Here is a 26,796-nt window from a genome sequence, read left to right as displayed (position 1 = left end):
GTTTAAAAATTCCTTGAAAACAACTTCATAATTTGGAAAGTATCGCTTGTGTCCGCTTCTCCCTTGGGGTAGCCAGGCCCTGGTGCACCGAGCTGGACTGGAGGGAGGGACGCTTAGCCTGTGTCGGTCAGTACAGGACAGGGTCTTGGTCAGTGATGACTGCACAGGCACTAAACAGACCTGGGAACAGTTTCCGAGAACTGGTTAGCTTACTAGGGGTAAAAGGAGTATGGATGCCCCTGGAGAAGTGGCTAGGGTCTCTGGGACCTGTGTGGTCTCTGGTTTGTGTGGCTGTATGCCATTGGCCAGGATGGTGGTGTTGAAAGATGCTTCATCTGCATACCCTAAAACTGTAGGGGGGAGGTGAGGGCTTATAAAGTCAAACAAGTGGTGAAGCCTGATAACTGTCGGGTAATAGATTATTACTACAATCAGTGGAGGGGAAGCCAGCTTTAGGGCATCAGGTTGGGAGGGGGAAGGTAGCCAGCTCCTGCTGACCTCATGTTTTCGGTATCCAGGGTTGAAGCACCCTCAACCCTTTCTCTATAACCGTGGTTACATTACGGTCCCACAGGAAAGCATAACTGATTCTATAAAAAGAAAATCTTCACGTCTTATGCACGTCTAAACAATTGAATGTGAACTATAGGCTTGCCAAGTTGGCTCCTGTGGCCGGAAGTGGTATCCCCATGCTACCATTCGTGACTTGGGGATAGTGGTGACTGGGAGCTCCCCTTCCCCATAGAGTTAAGTCTCAGCGTCTGTGTGGATTACCTGAGAGTCCAAAGATCTTCCCCACAGGACACCACCAACCACACTGGCATCTGCAGCTTTGAGGGGCTCTATGGGACAGAACCATGTATCCTAACAGCTATGCAGGGATCTGAGGAGCAACCCTCAGCTGTGTAACAGGCTCAGACCAGCAAACACAAGGAAACTTAGACAGCCTGAAATGGAAAGACCTCCTCTGACACCTGGGTGTGATGTGACAAGACCCTGGACAGAGATCCTCTGTGGTCACTGGGGCTGCTGATTTGAAAGCAAGTTTGTTCCCAGCCACAGAAGAACCCCAACAGTTCTTTTATTCCCCCAAATCGAAGATACTAGAACAAATTTACATTAGTCAGGCAGGTGGGTATTCGTTGAGAAATCGACGCTATAATTAGCTTACTATTTGCCTTAAAGAGGAAGGGCCGGAACAACATCACCACCACCACCACCACCACCATCATCATCTTCATCAAGCAGGAAGGAGAGGCAAGTTGAGTGTAGCTGTCATGCCTGGAGTACCAGCTACACAAGAAGCCAAGGCGGGGGGATGTTTTAGGCCAGCCTGGGCTATACAGTCAAACTCCATCTCAGAACACAAAACAGAGTATCAAGGATGTATTGACACACAGTACTGTATGAGTGAACTCTAAGCTAAGCAAAATGAGACAGTCACAGGAGAGATAACGCGTTGTATGGATCCTGGCCCAGTGAGAGTCCGGAGACAGAGAGTACTTAACACCAGGAGCTGGCCAACGGGGTGGATGAGGACTCATTTTTGTAATGGGTACAATGTTTTAGGTGTGTGAGATGAAAAGAGTTGTGGATTCTGGATACTGCTTATGTCTGGACCATAGCACAAATGCCCTGCACACCAGGTAAGGCCATGTAAAGTCGGAGGCTGAGGGTCTTACACACAGGCCTAGGTTTGCTTCCTACCATCAACCTCCCACAAGCCCGGCATGAGCTGACTGTGGTGGTGCACTCTGGCAAACCAGCCATTGAGGTAGAAGTGGGACGATCAGGAATTCAAATTCATCTTCAGCTACAAGGGAAGTTTAAGGTCGGACAGAGCTGCAGAAGCCTATCTCAAACAAAACAGGCAAAAATGGTTGAATGGGTACATAGTGCATTCTGTGCATTTTAGCTCAATTTAAAATTTGTGAGATGTATACGGAAATGCACTCCTGTTTTAAAGTCAGACAATCCAGACGAAAGGAAAATGTGCCCTGGCGTCTTCCTCAGCTGGGCAGGGATGCCTAGTGTGCTTTACATAAAGCATGTCTTACTCGACCCACACAGCCACCCTATGACTCAAGCCTTATAATAATTTCCATTGTAAGGACACGAAGGAGATCAGCCAAGAACCACAGTCCATCTTTTCCACAGTCTCAGACTTCTAGAAGTGCCTGGGCTTAACCCTTCAAGTGCACACTGCTCTTCTCCAGCCTGCTCCAGAGTCGGCTGGTGCCCTGGCTTGACTGGCTTGACTGAGACGTGATCATGTGTCACACTCAGGTCTGATGGTGATGTAGGCCACATGTAAAGCTAATGGCACACTCCACTTAGGATAGTGGATATTTATCTGTCCAAAGAGAGATGATTTGACAAGGTACTGAGGTTTTTTTTTTTTTTTAGATTTATTATGTATAGTGTTCTGCCTGAATATATGCCTGTACACCAGAAGAGGGCACCAAGATGACATTACAGATGGTTGTGAGCCACCATGTGGTTGCTGGGAATTGAACTTGGGACCTCTGGAAGGGCAGTTTGTGCTCTTAACCACTGAGCCATCTCTCCGGCCCAAGGTATTGAAGGTTTTAAAATGGTGGAGTGGTTTGTGCATGTTTACTTGTCTTCTGTATTTAATTCTCAACTCAAATCCCAGCTCCAAGAGGAACCATTCCCAAGTCACGCTGGTCAAGGCAGCTTCTACTGCTGCTTGTCTGTCTTATACCACAGCACCTATTGTCCTTTTCCCTGCCCATGTTTCCTGTGTGTCATCTGCTAGAGACAGCATCTTCTCAACCCAATTCATCCAGGCTACTCTACCATGGCTGGACCAGTCCCTGGCAGTTGGAATCTGGCTGTGCACTCTTCAGAGGACCATGTTACAAAGTTGCACAATTTACACATTGCTGCCTTACATATTGTTTTAAGACTCTGGTAGCCTGAAACCAGAGTCTCTTTCTTCGTTTTTTCTTATCTTCTGCTGGCGGCCAAAATCCATCCCTTGATTTGTAGCAACCTCACTCCAGTTCCAACTTCAGTCTCTACGTGGCTTCCCTTTCTTCATTTCCTTCTGTATCTCTATGCACAAATTTCCCTTGTGTGTGTGTGTGTGTGTGTGTGTGTGTGTGTGTGTGCATGTCTGTGTTCATGTGTGTGTTTAGTGTGTGGTGTGTAGTTGTTTATCTGTGCGTGTGTATGTGCATGTGTGCATATGATTGCCTGTGCATGTGTCTGTTTGTCTCTGTGCCTGGGGAAGCAAAAGGTCCAATTTGGTTGTTTTCCTTCATCAATTTGCATCGTATGTATGTATGTATGTATGTATGTATGTATGTATGTATGTGTGCATGTATGTTTATATGTATGTACATATGTATGTATTTTGAGATAGGGTCTCACTATGTCTCTCTGCTGGTCTGAAACTCACCACATAAACCAGGCGTGCTACCATACCCTGCACTCTCATCATGTCATATTTATTTATTTGTGTTTTGGATTTTTTTCAGGGACTTACCTGAGTCTGCCCACCCTCAATGGTGGGGCTATAAATACTTGTTGCTTGTGCCTAACTTTTTAGATAAATGTTGAGAATCTTAACTCAGGTCCTTATGTCTACACAGCGGGCACTTTACTGAGTTTTTTCCTACCCCCCAACATCCCCTCTTATTAAAGAGGCATTATTGTGGGAATTGTTGTTAGCTCATGGAAGATCATGAGCATGTACCTGCCCAGGAGCTATCTGAAACACACACACACACACACACACACACACACACACACACACACACACACACACAAGCTTAAAAAATCCCTTGGCTACCTCGAAGTCTGGGCACTCCTAAGCCTTCCCCTGCTACACCAGGCCCAATTGGAGAAGTGGCCAGTGACCACTTACCTAAGTCTCTCATGTCTGGTTGGCTTTATTTCCTGTGGCTCCTGCCTCCCATCCTTCTACCCTGAAGAATCGTCATGGCAATTCTCTTCCAGTCTTCTCTGCATCCTACCTGCACAACTCTAAGTATCCCGTCCCACGCCCAGCCATTGGCCGTTGGTCTTTATTGATCAAAAACCAATCGGGGACAAGGACCTTCAGCGTCTGGACTCGCAGATTCCCGACTGAATCAAAGCATTAGAACCAATCTCCAACATGGCACTGGTCATTGGGCTTAGAGCTCAACATATTCTGGTGTGTTTTGACTTGGTTTCACATGTAATGGGTAATTCCAAGTAGGAGGGTTCTCCCTCAACAAGGGTTAGGATTTCCACTCTTAGGAGGCTGCAGCTCAAGTGTGGGGGTAGCCAGTTACCATGGAGGCTGCTGTTCTCTGCAGAGCAGGTATGCTGTGTGATGACCTCTCAATTGATTGCTGGCTCAAGCTCTTGAAGGCATGCTTCTCCCTGGAGTGTGCTGTAATTGATCCCCAGAAAGCCTTCATGGGACATTGTAACTAGACCCTGGTGAGGAGAAGGAATGGCAGACACATTCTCAGCACAAACGTGACCTCAGGTATGTGGGGGGGGGGCAGGGATAAGATTTTAGATGCCACAGTCTCAATAGTTTTTTATAGTTAACTTAGGAAAGCAATCTGTTGTTGTAAACAGGGTTTAGTAGAAAGGAAAACATCTAATAATGTTCTGACCTCTAATGTACTCTATGGAAGACTAAGGAGAAGGCCATTTTGCAGAGAGGAACCTGGAAACTTTGATGTCGAATGAACTTGGTGTGTTTGGAAACAGAGAGAACAGTCCAGCTGGGGCAGCGAAGTCCCAAAGGATGTCTGCAGGTCTCACGTTGGACATCTGCCTTGGGGAGTATCCATTGCACTTGCAACCAACCTCTTCCTCTGCAATAGCACCTCTCCCTCTTGTGTGCATCTTCTATACTCTGCAAACACAGCCAGCCAGGTGGGAAGGAGGTGTGGACCTGGTGAGCATGGGGGCAGACGGATGACGAACACAGTTCGTCCTCTCCCGGGGGAGTTTGTCAGTTTAACCAGGACTTCCTGAAGTGCTGGACACTGGTGGGAAGGTATTCCACAAGGGGGAGGAGCAGAGTGCTGGTAGGTAATGTCTCCATCTGTGTATGCTGAGTCTCCCTTTTGCTCACATTGCTGGAGACAGCTCTGAATCCTTGACCCATAGCCTCACGTTAGCTTCCACTGAGCTGGGCCAATCAAGAGAGAAGTGTTTTGAGGAGTGGGTTCTGGAGTAGATAACTGGAGAAACATTGGTTTAAACTCTGTTTACCAGCCATTGCCTGTAGGACTTTTCAGAAACTGTAGTAAGATTTGGCTGCAGTTGACTCTTCAAAGGCACCGGAAGGAGGGGCTTTCTTGTTGATTTCCCAGGGTAGCCTGAGAACTGGAAAGTCAGGAGTAGATGAGGAGGACTCAGGTATCCTGACTTCAGGAGCAAACCCCTTATTATAAAACTTAACTGCGACAAACAACTTTCTGAGATTTACTCTTAATTTTAAATTATATGTATGTGTGTGATACACAAAGCCAGCCCCTGGGGCTGGAGTTAAATGAACTTGGTGAGCCTGTTGTAGCCATCCCTCCAACCTCGTGCAGCAAGTAATTTTATCCAGAGGGGAGGAGGAAGAGAAGAGAAGAGGGGAAGGGTTTGAGAAAGAGAATGCATTCATCTTTTGAATGTTCATGGGGCTAAGCCCTTCATTGGCTGTCTGAAGAGAATGAAATTACTCCAAACCAAGCCTGTTCTCCTACTGACTCTGTCTCACCACTGGTCACTGCAGTGATCTCCTGTATTGGTGTCTACAATATGTGCCATCTGAAAGGTGAATCACTGTCTGAATTTATGGAGCCACGTTCCTCTTGGTCTGATGGTTCGGCCTGGGCTACACGGAAGCAGAAGGCTCACAGATTCCCAAGCACTTCAAGGCTGGCTTCCCCTTTCTTTTTCCACTTACGGGTCACTTGTCCTCCCTGAGTGCACCAAGAGAGAGCAAATGACTATGAGTGAAGATGGCCAGGCTCCTGGAAGCTCCCAGTCTAATGGTGCCAGGAATGGCACGGACCGACTCCCCTGCAGAGAGGGGTTTGAAAAGGATGCTGAGGATGAGGGGTACAGGAGGCACCCTAAGCGCATCTTGGCTGTGCATGAGGCTGGGCCCAAATGGCGTAAGTAACAAATAGCTTAAGAGAGAAGCACATGGGGGCTGGAGAGATGGCTCGATGGTTAAGAGCACTGACTGTTCTTCCAGAGGTCCTGAGTTCAGCAACCACATGGTGGCTCACAACCATCTGTAATGGGATCTGATGCCCTCTTCAGCAACACTGTACTACTCAGACATAAAATAAATAAATCTTTAAAAGGAAAAAAAAGGAGGATGGCAGGTTTTTAGTGGTTCCATACTCAGAGTCAGATCCACCCCATTCTGACCCGGTTTGTGAAGGGCCTAGAAAAAAATCCAGATGATACTGTGTCTAAGGAACAGATTTTAGGAGATGTTTATCCATGCTGGTCTATGTGAAGAGTAATGCTTAACTAACCCCAAATGACAACTGCACACCATCTTTTGACATTGACATTTGTACCAGACCATGGGATCCCAGGTTGCCCTTAAGGCTGCACAGGGCTGACCCCGCCCCTTTCACCTGTGCCCGCCCCTGGTGGCAGAGACTTCCGGATTTCCCCGCCTGCCAGAGCTCCACCCGCTGGCTTTATTCCCGGATTCCGCAGTCGTGGGCTGGTAGAACCGAGCTCCGAGCTTGAAGAGGCTGGCAGTGCAGGAGCTGCGAGGCTGCGGAGTCCTCGTGCCTTGAGGACAGATGTGCGCAGGCATAGGGGGTGCTCCTACCTGAGCTGGGGTGAAGCTTTTGGAGAGGACAAGACGGCCACAGAGAGATGCAGCCGGAGGAGTCCTGCGCGGGGAGCGCGCCCCCCGGTCCAGATGTCCCAGAAAGACGCCAGCGCTCGCCAGACCCCGAACCGCGCCTGTCCGGCCAGCTACTGCCCGAGCTCTACAGCTTCGTGGCGCGCGTCCTGTTCTACCTGGCGCCGGTCTACCTGGCGGGCTACCTGGGACTCAGCGTCACCTGGTTGCTGCTTGGAGCCCTGCTCTGGATGTGGTGGCGCCGGAACCGCCGCGGGAAGCTGGGGCGCCTGGAGGCCGCCTTCGAATTCCTGGAGCACGAGCGCGAGTTCATCAGCCGCGAGCTGCGGGGCCAGCATTTGCCAGCCTGGGTGAGCCGGGCTGGGAGGAGGGCTGTGGGCTTCCGAGGAGGAGCTGGAGCGCACTCCCGGGCTTCACGTAAGGGCCAAGGCTCAGAGAAGAGTCGGGGGCGGGACACACCCAGGATCAAAACTGGGCGTCCAGGACACCGCAAAGTTGATCGCGTAGGAAACAGAGGGCGATTCTTCCACCCGCCTGTTGATTTAAGAGCTAGCGAAGGGCGTGACACGTATATGGACACATATAGCAGTGACAGGAGCACAGGGCTCTGGTTCCTATCAGCAGAGGGCTGGCAGCAATGCCCTGTAGAGCTTAGCCAGGATACTATGTGGACCACTGTCCTTTCCCTTATGCCATGGACTTGAGCAGGCTGGCGCACTCACAGTCCAGGGATAGACCCGCCTCCTGGTGGTGGCTGGTCTGGCTACGGTTTCTCAAAGGCATCTGGTCCTGAGAACCCTACAGTTTAACAACTTGGGTGGGGTGCAAGAACGCTGGGTAGTCCTTAGGATTGGAAGTTACACAAACATTGACCAGGGTTAGTGTATGACAGCCCTGCCCCGTTTGGATCCCAGTTTGAGGCCGTACCTCAGACTCCCAGGGGAGATGATGCAGAGGCCCTCGGACTCCTTATTTCCCCTGGCTTGCATGTTTTGCACGTGGCCTGAACTCTAAAACACAGCTGAATCTAAGTGCGCCACACCTGTCTGTGATCGAGAAGAAAATGTTAGCATGGCCAATTAATCAAATTTGGAAATTGAATCTTGCCTGTAGGTAGTTTGTTAAGGCCACCACAGCAAAGTACCACAGATATGGTGAGTTGGACGACAGAAACTTACTATCTTGTAGTCTGTAGGTGATGAGTTCAAGGTCACCATATCTGCGGGTCCATTCTTCTGAGGCCGCTCTCCTCTCTTCTGCCCATGGGTGACTTCTTCTGACTTCCCTCTGTGTCCCTGTGCCCGAGTGTTTCTTTTGCATATAAGAGTCGTGGCAGTCGGGGCTGGGGATTTAGCTCAGTGGTAGAGTGCTTACCTAGGAAGCGCAAGGCCCTGGGTTCGGTCCCCAGCTCCGGAAAAAAAAAGAACCAAAAAAAAAAAAAAAAAAAAAGAGTCGTGGCATTTAAATCTATTCTAATGAGTTTATTTTAACTTAATTAAATCTGTCAAGATGTTCTCTAAATGGCAGTCACATTCTGAGGGACTGGGACACAGAACATGTGCGTTTGGGTAGGGGAGGTTCAGTTTATCCCGTAGCACTAATGTATGGATCAAATCAGTACCAACGCTTTGCAGACAGGAGTACATTTTTTGGGTTGAGTGGGGCCCAATGCTTGCGGATAAGGGTACACACTGTGGAACTTTAGTGAGTACATTCCTAGAGTAGAAGCCATGGGAACAGGTCTGATCCAGGTGGCCAGGGAACACACAGGAGGAGGACTGTGTCTCTCAGGGATGCCAGGCTCAGGTGGGAGATGGGTACACGTAATCATTACGGGGGTCCTGGGGAAGTTAGAAGCAGGAATTTGCTGAGATTCTTTTCCGGGGGTCAGAGGCTTACAATGGACACCTTAGTCTTTTTCGCATCAGGTTGTCCTAGACCACAGTCCTCTGCCCTCAAGAGGGTCTTACCTCAGCCTAGGTTTTCCGGATTCTTAGCTGCTGTGGTTGGCAGACTCTGAGGACCAGGCCTAGGTAAGCTTTGGGATTAAGGTAGAGATGTTAGGTCAGGCTCTGTTGGCCTTGAGAGGCTTGTGAATACAGCCTAGAGGAATGAGTTGGGCACTCTGAGAAGTAGTGAGTGCTTGGCCTGCCTAACATGGTCAGGGTCGATGGATGGGGCTGAGAGTAGGCAAGCACTGGGGAGACTGGGGCAGATTCTGAAGGTTGAAGTCCTCGTAAGGTGTCTGAGGAGATGACTGAACGGGGTAGTAATGGGCACAGCAGGAGGCGATAAGCAGCAGCTGGGGAGAGACTGATTGTAGCTGCCTGTGGCCTCTAGAGTGAGGTGGAGTTTAGGGGTCTTCTAAGGTGGTGTCTGGTGTAGAGAGCTGGTGTCAGCTGGCATGCCTGGGCCTCCTGAGAAACAAATCTAAAGAGGTTGCTTTCCCATGAGCCCCCGGGAAGGATGCATAGTTTGATGCAAATGTGACATTTTGACCAGCCTCATGCCACGAGGTAGGAAAGCTGAGGCCCTCTGCTCACTCCCTCTTTTTCTACCTCAGAGTAGGAGCACACACTAACAGACCCAAGGAGTGAGGGAGTCCAGGCTGCAGTGTGGAGGTCACCATGCAAAGCGGTCTTGATACTATTGGCTTAACCCCCGAAGCTCTGCTTCCATGCGCTGCTTGTAATGCGTCGAATATTTGAAAACCCCGAGTTCAGAGTGAGACATGCCTGTGAGAGTCTGAGCGTTCTAGAAGTAGAGACAAGAGGGTCAGGAGTTCGAGACCAGCTTTAACTACACAGCAAATTTGAGGCCATACTAGGACACATGAGACCCTATTTCAACAAAATAACTCAAATAAAGCACTTGTTCAGAGCCATTACGGTTGGGTGTTCAGTAAACGTTGTTGCTTTTATGATTCTCAGTTTCCTAAGCCTCCTGAGGACCTTTTCCCAATGTTAAACTAATGAGCAAGTGTCCCTGGGGCAAATGTATCTTTTTGGAGTTGGCTGGCCATGGAGAGTGGAGCAGATGGGAGGGAGGGGTGCACAGAGAGCCTCTGGGAAACCTCATTCGGCCTGGCACTTGCTGGGCTTGCTCTGTGGTTTCCAGGATGCTGGCTTCAGTACTGCAGTATTTACCTACCGGACTTCAGAGCCGGGGTCTTCTTGCTCTGACCTCAAGACTGTCCATGAGGTCAGCATCACAGGAGTGGGCCTTCACCCGTCTGCCCATTTCCAGGGCATCCACTGAGCCATTCGTTGATAACAATGCCTTATTTATCAGCTGTTTACCTTGGCTCTCCTGGTAAAGAGAGAAGACTGGTGACTGCCTTCCCTGGCTCCTGGTCTGATGGAGCGTGTGAGGGATGAGAGTCGGTTGGTAGGCAGATAGCCGGAGGCAGGGCAGAGGGTGGAAAGAACTGTGGGAAACATTGGCAGGCTGTCTGCCTGTGGTTCTGGGTCTAGCCCAGCTTGTTACTGCCAGCTGATAGCAATCAGCTGGCAGCCTTGTTGGGGACAGTTAACCCTTGGGGAACTGCTGGAGGGTGGTGCTGATGGGAAGAGGGAGGAGAGGCAGTCCTGAGCGTCTCTGAGCATTCACCAGGGTAGACCAGGTTCAGGGCTTCTGAACCTCTCTGAAAATCATGAACTTGTAGGGGAGGCTCATCTGGAGAATCCTTCTAGAATCCATGAACCTACCCCAAGTCAGCTTTTCTCTGTTTTCGCCCCACCCACTCCCTGCCCAAGACCTATTCCCTAACCTTTCTCACTTACCCTCCATGTAACTGGGGATGCCAACACAAGAGCCAGCGAGGTGACCCACCTACTCAAGATGACAGCTGTGCAAAGGCAGCAACAGCCCTGGATTGTCCCTCATCCGCAACCCTGCTAGCCAGCCAGCCAGACAACTAGAGCCTGAGTGCTGCTGCCCTTTTTGGGTCTGACCATCAGCCGTTCTTACTGAGGGTGGATACAGCTGCCCTCCTAGAACCCACCACTCCTGGTCTGTCCTCACTGATGGTTCTGTTGATTGGAGGAAGGTAATGAAGTTAGCCTGGGCACCCTCAACTGAGTTCACAAAGCTTGATGCCAGAGTCGATGCCATCAAAGCAGTTGATGGCCATGTGGGACCAGAGAGAACTTCCTATCAAGGTGTTCACAGCTCATACAAGAGTCATGCAAACCAGTTTAGAGTTGGGCCTAACCTCAGGAACTAAGAGGAGGCTAAGTCATGTCCTCTGTGTTTCGGTCCCATGTCTTGGTGATGTTTCATGGACTTACAATGTCCTAGGCCAGGATTGGGCAATAGGTGAGACACAGCATAGGTGTCCTTTTCCTCCAAGCCCAGCACAGGGATTTCAGGCATCTGTGTGTTCATCCTCTGCTCAGTCACCAAACATTAATAGAGGGCTTGCCATGTGTGAGGCCCAGTTCTGCGGGATGAGCCACAGACATGAGTGTCCCACAGTCTCTACTCTCGAGGAACCATCGAGCAGAGTGGGCACGTAGGCCTGTGACAACAGTCTATCTATCCCAAGACATGTCAGAGGTCCAAGATGTTGTTTGTTTCTGAGTGGGATCTAAAGCAGGCAGCAGCCCGGGAAAGCTTCCTGGAAGCAGAGGTATTGCGACATGAGGTTGAGGACTCTCCTAAGGATGGGAGACTTGACCCAAAACCTTCCACAGGTTTGGAAGTGATGCAGAGTCTAGAACAATATCTCACAGAATTCAAATTCACCCGGGATCGCCTGTGGCTTCATTTAGAAGTTCTGACTCAGGCTTAGACAGGAGTGTCTGGGGCAACCTCACCTGCAAGCAAAGACCCGAGTGACCAGGAGGTCACATGGAGGATGCAGATTAGTGCTGCAGGGTGGGAACAACCCCTGCCCTCCTATGTGGCAGCCCCCTTCCCACTGGACAGAAAGGAATGGAAGCCAGTCGCTAGCTTCCTCTTCTCGTTGAGCGCCTCAGAAGCAAGCAGAGGTGGCACTTCTGTGGGAATGTTCCTGGTGACTTAGGAAGGTCTGAGCCTCCTCATGAAGAATTGTGAGGGTCACAACATGGGATGACAACCAGCTGTATTGGTTAGTGGACGGGGTTTGGGGACCCTGTGATAGTCGTAACTCTACGTCAAATACCTTAGAGAAATAGTTTCTAGAGGAAGCATTGATTGATTTGACTCACTAACTCAGCGATTTCTGGCCAAAGTTGGCCAGATCCACAAAATTCAGGCTAAAGGTTAGGAGTCCATTCTTGGCAGCGTGAGTGTGAGTGGGACATAGGCTACGCACATGGAGAGGAAGGGGCGGGACAATACATACCCTTCCACGCATGCCTTCAGCGATGAGCTTCCTCCAGCCAGGTCCCACTTCCTCATGTTTCCATCATATCCCAGCGATGTCGTTGAGCTATGACTCTGCCAGGGACTAATCGGTTCATCAAGTCAGAGCCCTGGCGATCCAGTCATTTCCTCAGAGCCCCGCCTCTGTAAGCAGCCAGGCTGGAGACCAAGCCTCTGCAGGGATGCTTCATATCTGAACTCCAGCATCTTCCTTCTCCCAGAGAGCCCCAGGGGTTCCTAATCTCTGGGAACACAGCATTTCAATACAGAGCTGCTCACGGGTACTGGAAGCAAGACTTCCTTTTTCTTTCTCCTCATTGATAAGTAAATACTGAGGCAGGATTAAAGATGTGTCTGGTTGTCCCATCCTGCGCCCCAGTGAGACCTGTTATAGGGACAAAGCAACATTTTTTGATACACCCCGTGTTCCAACTGACTGTATGAGGTTTGACTCTCTCTAGTCTCACAGGAACACAGGGCCCAGGTCTCTCACACTCTGCAACATGACAGGGCCACTCCTACCCTATACCTATGTGTCATGTATTCTTGACACATAGGAATTTCTCTGGACCATTTCAAAAATCCCATAATCCGCCACCTGTCCCTTTGTACATGCTTATTTTTAATTAATATTTTTTTCAAAATGTCAAGGTTAGAATCCAATGTGGCCTTTTTATATATGTCACTATACCTTATTCTCATTGTCTCTCTTCCCTCACCCCCTGTGATGTCCTACTCCCCTCTCATTGGTTCCCCTGCCTTCCCTGGTTCTCCTCTCTTCATGTCATGTATATTCTATTACCCCCTCTTTCCCTCTCCCCACCTCAACTCTCTTAATATCCCACCGCCCATGATCCCCTTTCTGGTTTCATGACCACATATGCAAGTGCACACATGTATATAATATGTGTGTGTGTGTGTGTGTGTGTGTGTGTGTGTGTGTGTGTGATTTTAAATTTGGCTCACACATGTGGAGGAACCTGTGGTAGTTGTCTCGTTCTGGCTTATTTCACTTAACACAGGCTCTCCACTATTTCCCTGCAAATGCCTTGCTTTTCTCTTTCTTTATGGCTGTGCATACAGACTTGAACCACTTTCCCTCTCTGTTCTTCCTAATTCCATTTCCCAGCTGTTGTGAACAGCAACAAACAGACGTGCATGGGTTTCTGCGGCCTGCCAGCTTCAAGTCCTCGTGCTGGAGGCCAAGGAGTGGTACCTCACGTGGTAGTTTTTAGTTTTTCCTAGGAAACCTCCCTACTGGTTTACCTAGGAGCTGCACAAGTTTACTCCCCGACAGCAGTGAATAAGGCCTTCTCTTTCCCCACATCTTCCTGGGCCAGCATTTGTCACTTGTTTTCTTGATGACAGTCCTCCGAGTGGCAGAAAGCAGCATCTTGATCGAAGTAGCTCTAATCTGCCTTTCCCAGTGGGTAAGGACGTCGAATACCTTTTAAAGTATTCCATTCATTATTGTTTGTGCTCTCTTTTTAATATATGGTCATAAACTAGTTCAAGATCTGCCTTATGAATGTAAATGGATTCCCCTTGTACGGAAGGCGCAGAAGACAGACTTGGAAGGCACAAAAGGCAGAGTTAGAAAACACACAGGTCCTCCATACATGGTTCTACTTGAGTACACTTCTGTGCACGGACCGCATGTGAAAGTTAAAAGCTAAATGAATTAAAACCTTTTAATATTCATTTAAAAGAGGATACACTTCCACTTTATGGGCATGAACGTTTGCCTGCCTGTGTGCATGCGTGTCGTGTGCATACCCGACGATGCCCTCGGAGACCAGAAGAGTGTGTCAGATCCCCGTAGTTGTGAGGCACCGTGTGGGTTCTCTGTAAATGCAGCTGGCACTCTTTTTTTTTTTTAAAGATTTATTTATTTATTTTATGTACAGCATTCTGTCTGCATATGTGACTGCAGGCCAGAAGAGGCCACCAGATCTCATTACAGATGGTTGTGAGCCACCATGTGGTTGCTGGGAATTGAACTCATGACCTCTGGAAGAGCAGTCAGTGCTCTTAACCGTTGAGCCATCTCTCCAGCCCGCAGCTGGCACTCTTATCTGCGAAGCCACCTCTCTGGTATCATCATTGTTTGTATTGTCTTAGCCTATTGCAAATGTCCTTTGAGAACGCTGGTAACAGTGCTGCTTTCTATGATATGAATATACTATCAGTTACTTGACCGTTTCTTTATTACTGACCGTTTCTTTTCATATGTCCCCCGATATGGCCAGTGTAGGTTCTGGGTCTGCCTGGACTTTCTCCCTCCAATCTACCAGTGTGAGACTTCAGGCCAGCTCCTTGGGCCTCAGGCTCCCTCAGAGCGCACTTACCACTTATGGTCCTGCACTGATTCGTACCTTGCACCGTGTGTCTGACTTTCCTCCAGCCTGAATGCTCTCCTAGGCAAGGCTGCTGCTTCATTGCTGTTCTCTCTGCTCCTGGCTTGGGGGGTTCAGCACACAGCAGCCCTGTTAAAAATCTGCTGGGCTGGAGGGATGGCTCAGCGGTTAAGAGCACTGGCTGCTCTTCCACAAGACCTGGGTTCAATTCTCAGCACCCACATATCAGCTCATGGCTGTCTGTAAGTCCATGTTGGGGACTTCAGCTTGAAGGCACCAGACACACACACATGATGTGCAGATATCCTGCATGTAATACACTCACATATAACATATAACCTAACAAATAAAATAATAGAAGCCCTCTGAGCTAACGACACTGTAACTGCTCTGTAGATCTTAGTAGTTTTTCTCAGTTCCCTAGTGTGGTCTCCTGTCAAAGCTTGTGATCTTTTTAATACATATTTTTATTTTTTTGACAATTTCATACATATGAACAATATCTTTTCTCCTATCTACCTTGCACTTTAACTCCTCCCAGACCAGCTTCCCAGACATGCACCTCTCCCAGCTTGATGGTTTCTTTTTTGTAATTTGAAGAATTTTATGTATCGTCACACTGTATTTTGCACTTTTCCATCCCTTTTCTTCTCCTTTTACTCCCCCCATGTCTTCCTCCACCCCACACCTCCTCTTGAATTCATAACCTCTTTGTCCATATTTATTTTTGTTATAACACACATTCTGTGAGGTCAGTTAATGTTTCCCTTATTTGCATGTATATAAGGCTAACACCTTAGGATTGGGATATCGTTCTTAAAACAACAAGAAAAAGAAATAAAACAAAACTGACTCTCCCTTCCTTGGCAGCCATTGACTGCCTCTAGCTCTCCGTCTAGGGTTGGGGTCTTGTGAACTTTTCCTGCATCCGTGTTTGCTTGCCGATTGGTATAGTCTTTGTGGGTCTCGTGCAGGCAGTCATATTGCTGAGAGGCAGGGGAACAACATCCCTGTCCTATTGAGAAGAAACTGTCATCAAGCAGTCCTTGTCCCTCAGCTCTTTCTGGCCTTTTACAGTGTTCCCTGAACCTTGAGTGTGTTACAGATGTGTTACAGATTGTGTTACAGATGCCCCATGATCATCCCATAGGCACCCCAAGGGCACCTAGCCTATATATTTGACTGCTGTGGGTCTCATTTGCAGTCTGACGCAAAAAGGTTCTTTGATAAGATGTGAGTGCCAAGGAATCTAGTTAGCGCCGCCTGTATGGTTGTGGCACCATCCACTGGTAGAGCATGGCCGTTCCCCTGAAGAGAACTAACTGCCTACTCCAGCAGCCATCACTTACCTGTGGCTCCTCAGCTCGAGGTGGGATTTGTGACCACTTCCCCGTCCACACAGACGCTTTGACTGGCTCGATCTTGCACAGGTCTTGTTCAGGCAACCACAGGGGCTCTGTATTCACCAGTGCCATGGTTCTGTCAGGTCCCAAAGGCACTGTTTTGCTGCAGTTCTCCCCAGTTGCAGGCTCCTGTGATCTTTTTGCCCCTTCTGTGATGTTTCCTGACCTTGGGGACACGATTGACCCACTTAAGGTTAGCGGTCTACTGACTCTTGGACCAGTTTTGAGTCTCTGCATTAACTGCTCTCTACTGCAAGATGTTTCTCTGATGAGGGTTGAGAGTTTTACTAACTACAGGCAGAAAGGTAAACATGTAGAAGACGGTTTGACACTAGCTCCACTTAAAGCTTACACACATTTAAAGAGACATTTGTACCACGTTATTGTCCACTCACCAGCCTCAGTGATTATTATTTTTAGGCCTTTATTAGTCTGATGAGCAAGAAGATAATTTTTTTAATCTCTAGGCATGGTCAAACCTGTCTAGATCATTGACCTTTCTGTCAGCTTACACTGTCACTGAGCTCTCCTGGGATACCTACTCTGGGGCTGGGGGTAAAGTGCTTGGTATACAAGCACAAGAACTTGAACTCGGACCCACAGCAGCCACATAAAAACTTGGGTGTGGTCACATGTATGTCTGTTACTCTGGTGGGGTAGGAGCAGGTAGACCTTTGAAGCTCACTGGGTAGCCATGCTAGTCAAATGGTGAGCCCAGATTGAGTGAGAGAACTTGCCTCAGAAAAGAAGGTGGGGGCTGGAGAGATAGCTCAGTGGTTAAGAGTGCTTATTGCTCTTGCAGAAGACCCCAATTTGGGGTCACACATGGCAGCTCACCATCATATGCAACTCTAGTTCCAAGGGACTCGATGCCTTTTCTGACCTCCATTGCTGCCTGCATGCACACTTTGTACATATATGCATCCAGGCATGTGTGCGTGCATGTGAGCGCACGCGCATGCACACACACACACACACACACACACACGCGCGCGTGTGCATGTGGGCATGCATAAATTAAATACTAAAAACTAAAAAGGTTTTAAATGGTGGGGAAGGTGCCCAGTGTTGATCTCTGGTCCCCACACACATGCACATACACCCGTGCGCACACACACACACACACACACACACACATATGTAACATGTGCACATCACATCCAAGAAAGCCTACTTTATGGACAGTTAGTTCTGAGTCCTTATCCTTATCAGGTTGCTGGGTGTCAATGGGGTTATTGATGGCCACTATTGGAGTTCCAGCTGATCTTTCTGCTCAGTTCCAGCTGGTTTAGACCAGTTTGCCGGCTGGGTGTGTTATTAAGAGCCTGTGGATTACAGGATAGAGCCAGACAGGTTGGCAGAGCAATTATTTTCCTGTGAGCACGTTTAGCAGGGTAATTTAAAGCAGAAAGGGGTCAATTTAAAAGTAGTTGTCAGCCAGGTGTGTCTTGCGATGTTAATCTCCAGACTCAAGAGGCGAGGAGGAAGGACAGCAAGTTTGAGTCCAGTCAGATTATTTAATGAGATCTGTCTCAAATCAAAAAGTAAAAATGGGAGTTTTCATGACTAAATATTTGCCTCCTGATAAAAGAGGGGAAAGGTGGGGGATGTGCTTCCTCATGAGAAAAGTGAGTGAAAGCAAGGGATTGCTCTCCTACAAAAACTGCAGGGTCAGCCCCTGTTGTGTGGTCTTCAATCCCAATTCTGGGTAACATGAGGACCAGTGGCTACCCTTTGTAGGACATCTCTGCACAGTACCCAAAATATGGGTCTCATCTCATCTGACCATGAGGTGGGGGGTAACAAGATCAGTTTGAGACAGCAAGCATTTGCATGTGCGCGCGGGCACGCGTGTATATGTGCGTGCGTGCGTGTGCGTGTGCGTGTGCGTGTGTGTGTGTGTCTTATCTATACTATTTCATAGGAGTTATCAACCCTATGAGAGGGAGGAAGCAGAATCCACCAAAGACAGGAAGACCCTTTAAGTGATGCCTCATCCAGCATCCTGCCTCCTCCTGAGAGGGTCCAGTGGCCTCCATAGACTCAGACCCTCAAACCAGACCTTTCAAGATGGGACCTTATAGTCACTCTGGGCTCTATTTCCTCACTGCTTTGGAATCACTGCCCCCAAAGACTGTATTAAGCAGGTTTCAGACATCTTCATCTAAAGATGGATGCAGTGTCTAAGGTGGGCTCTGTCTACTTGGGGATCTGACTTGAACCTGAGCTTGCTCAGGTTTCCCTGATCAAATTCTCATTACCTCTAGTCAAAATGTCATGGGTAAAATTATCAGCCTATGGTCAGGTAGATGCTGCCAAGCTTGATGACATGAATTTGATTCCCAGAACTCTTCTATAGGAGAGAACTGACTCCCCCAAGTTTTCCTTTGGCTTTCTGGCTTCCACATGCACCCAGGAATGATCCAGGTCATTGGGCCATGGGGCTGGCATGTTTGTAAAGACACAGTCTTGCCTGTGGTGCATTGTTTTGGATAGTATACAAGTTTCTTTGGGAATGAAGCAGGCCAGAATCCTAATGCACTCAGAAATAGGCTCACTTCCTGTATCCCTGGATCGTGTATGTGGGCAGAGTAGAAATGAACAACCTCACGTGTAAGGAACCTGAGGCCGAAGGTCAGGCCAGAACCCACCGCTCTAAGCTTTGGCTACACCTTCTGTTGCAGAGGCAGGTCTGCTTGGGCAAAGTCACAGCATTGATATCCAGAGTTTACCTTCCAGCTCTTCCTAGAAGGGCCCTTGTAAAGGAAGAGCTAAGGCCTAGAGGGCAAGCACTTAGTGACAGCAGTGTCACCCAGGAGAGCTGACATCCAGCCAGTGACTTTGGAGCCATGGAGACAGCAGAACTGTCTCCTCTGGGTCTGAGAAGACCCCCCCCCAAACAACCCCAATCAGGAAAGCACTACCTCTTTTCTTCCCCACCCACCACTGAGATCAGAACCATCCCTAGAGCTTGGTCAAGGTATGGTAGCCAGCCTTCTGGAATCAGAACCCCTGAGGGCCTAACAGAAAGCCCCCGGCTTAAGAAACACCCCAGGAAGTTTCCTGGATTGATTTCCTATAAATGTCAGAGAACCACTTCCAGAATGATCCCAGAGACTCCTCTTCATGGAGCACTGGAACAGAAACTCTGTGGCTGAGGGACTCTGTCCCATGTTGAGCCACTGTCTTCCTTCCTTTGCTGCCCTCTCTCTGTTCCTCAGAAACTTAACTTGGGGGTTTTTACATGACTATAACAGAAAGACAATACATGTTATCATTTCTCTATGGTTTCATAGATTCATGAGTACACACACACACACGCACACGCACACACACGCACACACAGTAACACTGTGAGACTATCTCTTCAGACTGTCCTGGTGCTTCAGCAAGCTCAAGGGAGATGCCAATCAAACTCTTGCTGTGAAAAGGCCCCAGGTAAGAATGTTTTTCTGTTAGGTTCTGCTGCCTCTAAACATGTCAAGGGTATGCTCAATGGCTCTTAAGCTTGGGCTGTAGCTCTCTGCTTTCTGTTTCCATGGTGACCCAAGCACTCAGGCTGGTACTGCTCCACTTCCTGGCTAGCCTGCCTCCATCAGCTCTGGGCAATTTGCCGTCAGCTGCCCAGGAGAGCCAGCGTAGGATGGCTGGTCACAGCTGGGTTCAAAATCTCCTCTAGCTCAGGAACCCTGATCTTCCCCACCATTCCAGGTCAGTCCTGCTGACCCAGGCTTTGAGCTCAGCCCCATCTTTAGTCTAATGGGTTCCTGGCAAGAGAGATGAGTCTACCTTCTGTTGAAAGAATTCTACTTAGGAAAGGCCAGAGAGCCATCCACTGAAAGTACCACACCAAGCGTGTACAAGTGTGTACACCATGTACACACACACACACACACACACACACACACACACACACAGGCAACTTACATGTAAAATAAATAGATCTAACAAAAAAAGGGGAAAGGACAGTATATTCAACAAATGTGCAGGGAAGCTGTATAGCCACCTAGAGAAGAATGACCTTAGACCTGCATCTCGCACTATGCTCAAAAGTCAACCAAAGATAAAAACCCCAAACTCCGAAACTGTTAGAGGAAAGCAAAAGGAATACAGTGGAAGTTGTTGGTCTAGGGAGAAACTTGCTGAATGAGACTCCAACAGTACAAGAATCAACAAATGTAACCACAGGAAGTTAAAATGTTTCTGCGTAGCAAGAGAAAGTATCAGCAAGGGAAACAGCCCACAGAATGGGTGAAATCTGTCCCCAGATAGGATTGACAACCTATCATATGTAAAGAACTGCAAAAATTCATCAAAAACACAAAACTGCTGGTTAGTACTCAGGCTAATGAAATGAACAAACCGCTCCCAAGAGAAGAAACACAACAGGCCAGTGAATGTGTTCAACACCCTTAGTCATCGGGAAATGCAAATCAAAACCATTTTGAGGTTCCACCTTACCCCAGTCAGAATGGCTATGATCATGAAAACAAATAGTAAATGCTGGCCAGCATGTAGGACATAGGGCCTATTATCTACTGCTGTCGGGAGTGCACACTTGTATAACCACTAGGGAAATCAGTGGGGAGCCTCCTCCAAAAATTAGGACTAGAGTGCCCATCTGACCCAGCTATACCACTCCTTGGGTACCCGAAGGATCTGTGTGCTACCATAGGCAGAGTTGCACATCCAAGTTATCGCATTATTCCCAGGAGCAAAGGAATGGACCCAGCCTGGATGTCTAGCCTATGACGGACAGATAAGGAAACACTGTTGTATATACACAATGAGATTTGACTTTGCTATTAAGAAATATTGAATGATTAAAATTTCAGGAAGATGGGTGGGACTGGAAGGTATTAAGTAAGGTGACCAAGTCTCAGAAAGACAAAAGTCACCCGTTCTCCAGTGAGCGGATCCTAACGCTTAGTGTTTGTGTTAGTGCAGATGCAGGTTTGTGAGAACGGCTGTAGACTGTGGAACTAGACAGGAGACCATGAGAGGGGAACAAGAGGGCTAAGAAACGGGAGAGGCATGAAAGCTACACGTGGCACGAGAGTGGGAAGGAGGTTCTCGGGGGTGAGAGCATGGGAGAGCATGGGAGAGCATGGGAGAGCATGGGAGAGCATGGGAGAGCATGGGAGAGCATGGAAGGAGGGGCACAAGGGAAGGAGGGATGGGGAAGAAGCAGGGACAGAAACACGGACAGTCTTAAAATATCATAATCAAACCTAATTGGTTTTTAAAGACTCTAAACTATCTTCCTGCTTCATGTTCTTAATTTTTCGTTCTGTCTGTCCATGTCTGTCTCTGTCTCTGTCTCTGTCTCTGTCTCTGTCTCTGTCTCTCTCTCTCTCTCTCGTGTGTGTGTGTGTGTGTGTGTGTGTGTGTGTGTGTGTGTGTGATGTAAATGTGTGGAGGCAGAAGGTAACTTGTGAGAGTCGGTTCTCTCCTTCTACTGTGAGTTTTTGGGATTGAGTTCAGGTCATCAGGTCTTAGCAGCAGGTGTCTGTACCCACTGCCATCACCAGCCAGTTCCAAACTTAATTTTTTCATAAGTGAATAAAAGGAAAGCTTAAGAAAACAAAACTGTTGAGGGTCCCACAGTTCAGAGACGTTTCTGTTTATGCAGAGGCCCTGAGCTCAGCTCCCAGCATCCGTGTTGGGTGCCCACAACATGGGCCTGTAACCACAGCTCTCTTCTGGTTGCCTCAGACCCTGCACGCACGTACACAAATTCCATATGCATGCACACATACATGATTACAAACCTTTTAAAACATGCCGAAAATGGTTATAGAAAAAAATATAACCAAGCAACTTGTCAAGGAGAAGACGTAAACAGCAGCTGTCATGTTTGACAACATGGAGTTTGACACAGGTCTGAAGGCCACACAGGGTGACGCATCCTCACATAGGGTGCTAATTAGATGCCATCATGGGCAAATGGATTTCACAATCCAACCTGAAGTCGAAGTTGGGAGCTGGATGGGCTTGGAAATCTCGTCTATCCCTTGGAAATCTTGTCTATCCTTCTCTGATAACAGCTGATCAAGCAAAAAATAAACACAAGGCAGAACGTTCCTAGCAAGACATGATTAACAAGTCACCCTTGGAATAGTCACAGAAGTTAATCATGTGCCAGCCAACAGAAGATTATCGATAGGTCCCATCTTGGGTCACACCATAAAGAAATAATATTATTAAACTGTAGTAGGGAGCTATAGAAACCTAAATCTATGCAGTTATTTCTTATTAGGTTTACTTGTTTTATTTAATGTTTTGTCAACATGTATATATGTACACCATGTGTGTGCTGGTCCCCAGGGAGGTTAGAAGAGGGCATCAATCCCCTGGAACTGGAGTTTAGGGATGGTTGTGAGCCACTGTGTAGGTTCTGGGAACAGAACCCACAATCCAGCTGAAATGGTGAGCTCCAGATTCAGTGAGAGACCCTGTCTTGAAATTTAAGATGGAGTATGTTTGAGGAAAATGCCAGGTGTTGACCTCTGGCTTCTGCATGCATGTACATACACACACGCACACACACGCACACACACACACACACACACACACACACACACACACACAGGGTCGGGGGCAGAGGCAGAAAGAAGCACGCACACATACACAGAGAGACAGAGACACAGAGACACAGAGACAGAGACAGACAGACAGACAGACAGATAGAGAGGTGCCACTTTGAATCCCAGGAATATAAGGCCCAAGCAAACCCTTATATCAAGTGGAGTTTATTCCAGGAGTTAGATGACCCTTTCCCCCCTTTTTTCTTAATTTTTTATTTTAATTATTTCCCCCTTTAAAAAATTATAGCTTTTGAGATTATAAAATTACCATCGCTCGCCCCATTTCCTTCCTCCTCCTCCTCTAAACCCTCCCAGGCACCTCCAAAATCTTTTCTTTCAAATTCATGGCCTCTTTTTCCTTATTTAGTGTTACGTGTGTATATATTATTTATACATATATGTTCCTAAATACAGCCCGCTTGGTCTGTATAATGTTTCTTGTATGTGTGTGTTTTCAGGGATGCTCACTTGGCTGGATAACCAATGGGTGTACTCTTCCCGGGGGAGCACTGTCTCTCCAGCTCCCAGAATTCCTTAGTTGCCTGTAGTTCTTGTGTATAGTTGAGAGGTGACAGGCTTTCCTCTATTCAGTTTAGCATGAGGTGTTCTTGTTCAACTCATGTTTAGGTAGTCATGTCGGTGAGACTTTATGGCTTTATAGCTTTTGACGTTCCTAGAAGACATAATCCCATGCAGGGAGCAGGAAAATATCAGATGTTGACCTTGGCTTCTATATGTGCGCATGTGCGCGCATGCACACACACACACACACACACACACACACATACACACACACACACGGGGGGGAGAGGGAGGGAGAGGGGAGGGAGGAGGGGCTCTGATCCTCTGGCTGTTACTGTCTGTCCCCCTCTTCTGCAATGGCCCCTGAGCCTTAGGTGCAGGGGTGTTTTGGTAGCTGTGTCCATTGTGACTGGGCTTCACAGCTCTGCATATTGACTGCTTGCACTTTCCTGTAATGGTCTCCATCTGTGTAGGGAGACACTTTGTTGATGAAGAGTGAGGACTACACTTTTCTGTGGGTCTAAGGACAAATATTTAGAATACAGTTATGCTGTTCAAGCTAAGTTGCAGTTACAGGTTCTCCCCTAGAGACTCCACAGTCCCGGGGTGTTGGCTAGGTTTCCAGTATCGCCCTTGGGTCCCTCTTGTTGAACGAGCTGGCTCTGTTTAAAGCACACTGTCACTTAAGCTGACAGCGTCCCTGGGATGACTACAAAAGCTCGTGATTATCTCAGTAGACGAAGGAAGGTGTTGGATATCCCAAATGCCCTTGTGTAAGGAAAGCACACAGGTGATGGGGAGAGCTTTCCCCTACCGTGACATGTGCTGACCTGAGAGCCGCTGTAAAAGGAGCTTCCCTTGAAGGCCAAAACCCAGGGGGAGATGCTCGATATTCTTTTTTTTTTTTTTTCATTGCTGCTTATCAAATGCAGGCTCTGGCTGAGAAGGCAAAGAACAGGAAATGTGCAGAGGCAAGGACGGCAAGAGAGAAAGATAAAGATTGTTACTGGAGAGGGAAAGAGCGAAAGTGCCCTGTGGTGGTGTGTATCTGTGTGGCTGCCTGGGAGGGCAGAGGTGGGAGGCCCAGGAATTGAAAGCCAGCCTCAGCTATGTAGCAACTTCTGAGCTTCACTGGTCCCTGCCTAGAAGAAATAAACACAGGACTAAAACCCAGTAAGTAACCTAGGAAAACCAAGGAACAGTTAGAGCTATTCATTTTCAGAAACTTTCTCAGACCATAAAATACTGGTTTGTTTTTTTTTTTAAATAACTGCAAAGTCCTGTTTTAAAAACTGCAAAAAGGAAAAAAGTTATCTGACCAGTGTTCCTATGGGAGAACAAATATTTTCTGCCGAGGCTTGATTTGGAATCCCCTCAAAACCCTGTGGCAAAGGCTCGGTCTCCAGTGGGGTGGGGTTGGAAGGTGACTGAGCCCGGAAAGTGGGCACAGTAGAAGGAAGTTAGTATGTTTTGGGTGTTCTCCGAGGGATACTGGGACTCTGGGAGCTGACACAAACCTTTCTTTTCTTATGATCTGATTGTCTGGGTCATTTTATCATAGCAGTGCAATGCTGCCATTATCTAAATACGTTTGAAAAACAGAAAGCGAGGATCTCTCTGCCCTGGGGTCATTTTGAAAAGATGGTAACTGAAAGTGTAAGGAGGCAAATAAACCAATGGAGTTGAAGTTAACTAGCGAGCGCCACACTCCGATCACACAGGAAGGGTGTGTGTGCCCGGCTTTGTTGTATGGTGGTTAAGACTGCCTTAGGTAAAGTGGGACAGAGACATAAAATTATATCCTTATCTTACCCTATTAAAAAAGATTCCAGGGAGAGTGAGTTCTAAATACACGAGCCACAGACAAAAACTTAGGATAGCCTTGAAAATTGGGTATGGTGAGAGGTTTCCTCAGAAAGATGAGAAAAGACCAGTTGTCATGGGAAAGAGGCTGACGGCCTTTCCACACCAGAGCCTGCCAGGGTCAGGCTTCTACTGACACTGCGGAGAATTGGCTTCTGTGTGCGGGCTCACCAGGGTGAGGATAGGTTCTGAGATCCTGGCTGAGGGAGGCACCAGGAGTATGCTCCAAATCGGATGTTCTAGGGGTCTCGTATTCTTAGATGGGACTGCTGTCCAGGGGCTTTAAACCGTCTGTGAGTGACCTCTTGGTAAAGAGCCCCCAAGGCAGGTTTGGTAAGCCGAGAGAGACCAGGGCAACTTGAGGAATTAGAGTCTGATCATCACTCTGTTGCTCCCACACTCTCCGGTGTGGGTCCCCAGAACACACAGCGTGGGCTGTTCCTTGCTATCTCAGAGCCAGCCCCGACTGAGCTCCAGAATTACTGCAAGAGCTTGTTAAAAATAAGTCAGAGGGCCCCACCCCAGTGCACTCTGATTCAGGCGGTGCCGGGCGGTTTAGGAATCTACACTTGACCAGCTCCCATGGGTGGCCACTGTTAGACCTGCCAAGCTGGATCAGCCTCCAGGATCCAGACACAGAACAGCTCAGCTCCCAAGGATGTAGAACCACCTGGGTAGGGAATGTGGAAGGGCCCACGCCCACCATGTGCCAGAGCAGGAATTGCAGTGGCTTGGGATGGAGAGTGAACGGTCCAGCAAAAAAAAGCAATCGTGCCAGGGCTGGACTGAAGGTCCCCTCGTCCTGTCTCATCCTGCCCAGTGCTCAGGTGGTCTGTTCTCTGCATACGGCTCCCTTTATGGCCCTGAGCACTCTTACCTTCATGCCTGCATGTATCCATTCAGCATTCATCCACGTTCCTTCACCCCACACGTGCTTATTAGGACATCTTATGATAGGGGCAGGTTGCAGCAGGGAGCCAAGCATTTCCAGGCTGGTAGGGAGAGGGCATGAGACCAATAGACCCTGTCAATAAAGTATATTGAGTTCTATAGCGGAGAACCATCAGACACCCAAGATGGATGTCTGTTCGCTACTTGGGGGGACCCAAAAGTGAAATGTGGGACAAATAGTGACAAACAGTAATCCCAGAAAACAGGGAGGGCTGAGTGAGGGTGACTGTTTGACACCCTGGAAATGGGCATGTGCAGGACCTTGGTGGGTAGTTTTGGTTAGACTAAATATCATAGGATTGAGGCAAGTCATGTGGAGGTGAACTTGCATCCTGGGACCCCACGAGGAGCAGGAAGAGTGGTTGGGAGCTAGAGAGAGTTAAGTGGCTATGTGACAAGGCCTGTGAGTCTTCTTTGCTGGAAACAGGCATGGGTGGGACTCCTGAGAGTAAATCGAGGAGAGATGATAGTAGGTACTTTATGACAGCCACACACCACCCTCTAGTGGCTATTGAAAATGGCACCCTCTTAAAGATGGCTGTCAAGGAGTGGTGACATTTCCTGTTTTTGTTGAGCTAAGTTTCGAATTTGCTGAGGTGGTGGTGTTGTCGTTTACATAGAATATGTCGTTTGCCTTCTTGAAATGAATAAATAAAATTTGTGAGGCGCAAACTTGCTTCTTGACCCAGAGAAGTTGGGGGTGTCTAGTGGGTGAGCAAGGAGCAGTCTCTAGCCTCAGCGTAGCTGGACTGGAGACCAAGGGGAGAGAGAAACTTCCAGGAGTCTGCCTCAGGCCTAGAAGGCTCTTCTATGAAATCAAAGCAGAGCTAAGAGAGCAAACTGGCTCAGAGTCAGCAGGGCCGGGTGTGAGGTGGACGCTGAGGGCATCCTGTGACCTCTGCAGAGGT

At 48.2% G+C, this 26,796-nt stretch overlaps 1 protein-coding gene across 3 annotated transcripts in view; it reads left to right on the top strand.

Annotated features, from left to right (window-relative positions):
• The first annotated feature begins 6,675 nt into the window (after positions 1-6,675).
• Esyt3 (extended synaptotagmin 3) overlaps positions 6,676-26,796 on the top strand; it is a 46,870-nt gene continuing 26,749 nt past the window's right edge. For all 3 annotated transcript variants that reach the window (XM_063266441.1, XM_063266440.1, XM_343454.9), the window contains exon 1: positions 6,676-7,206. In XM_063266441.1, coding sequence (XP_063122511.1) covers positions 6,868-7,206 — 339 coding nt within the window. In that variant the 5' untranslated portion in view covers positions 6,676-6,867. The remainder of the gene's footprint in view (positions 7,207-26,796) is intronic.

Source organism: Rattus norvegicus, chromosome 8, assembly GCF_036323735.1.
Source record: "Rattus norvegicus strain BN/NHsdMcwi chromosome 8, GRCr8, whole genome shotgun sequence".
Lineage (NCBI taxonomy): Eukaryota > Metazoa > Chordata > Mammalia > Rodentia > Muridae > Rattus > Rattus norvegicus.
Note: the sequence above shows the minus strand (reverse complement) of the source record. Positions and strands in the feature narration are given on the sequence as shown.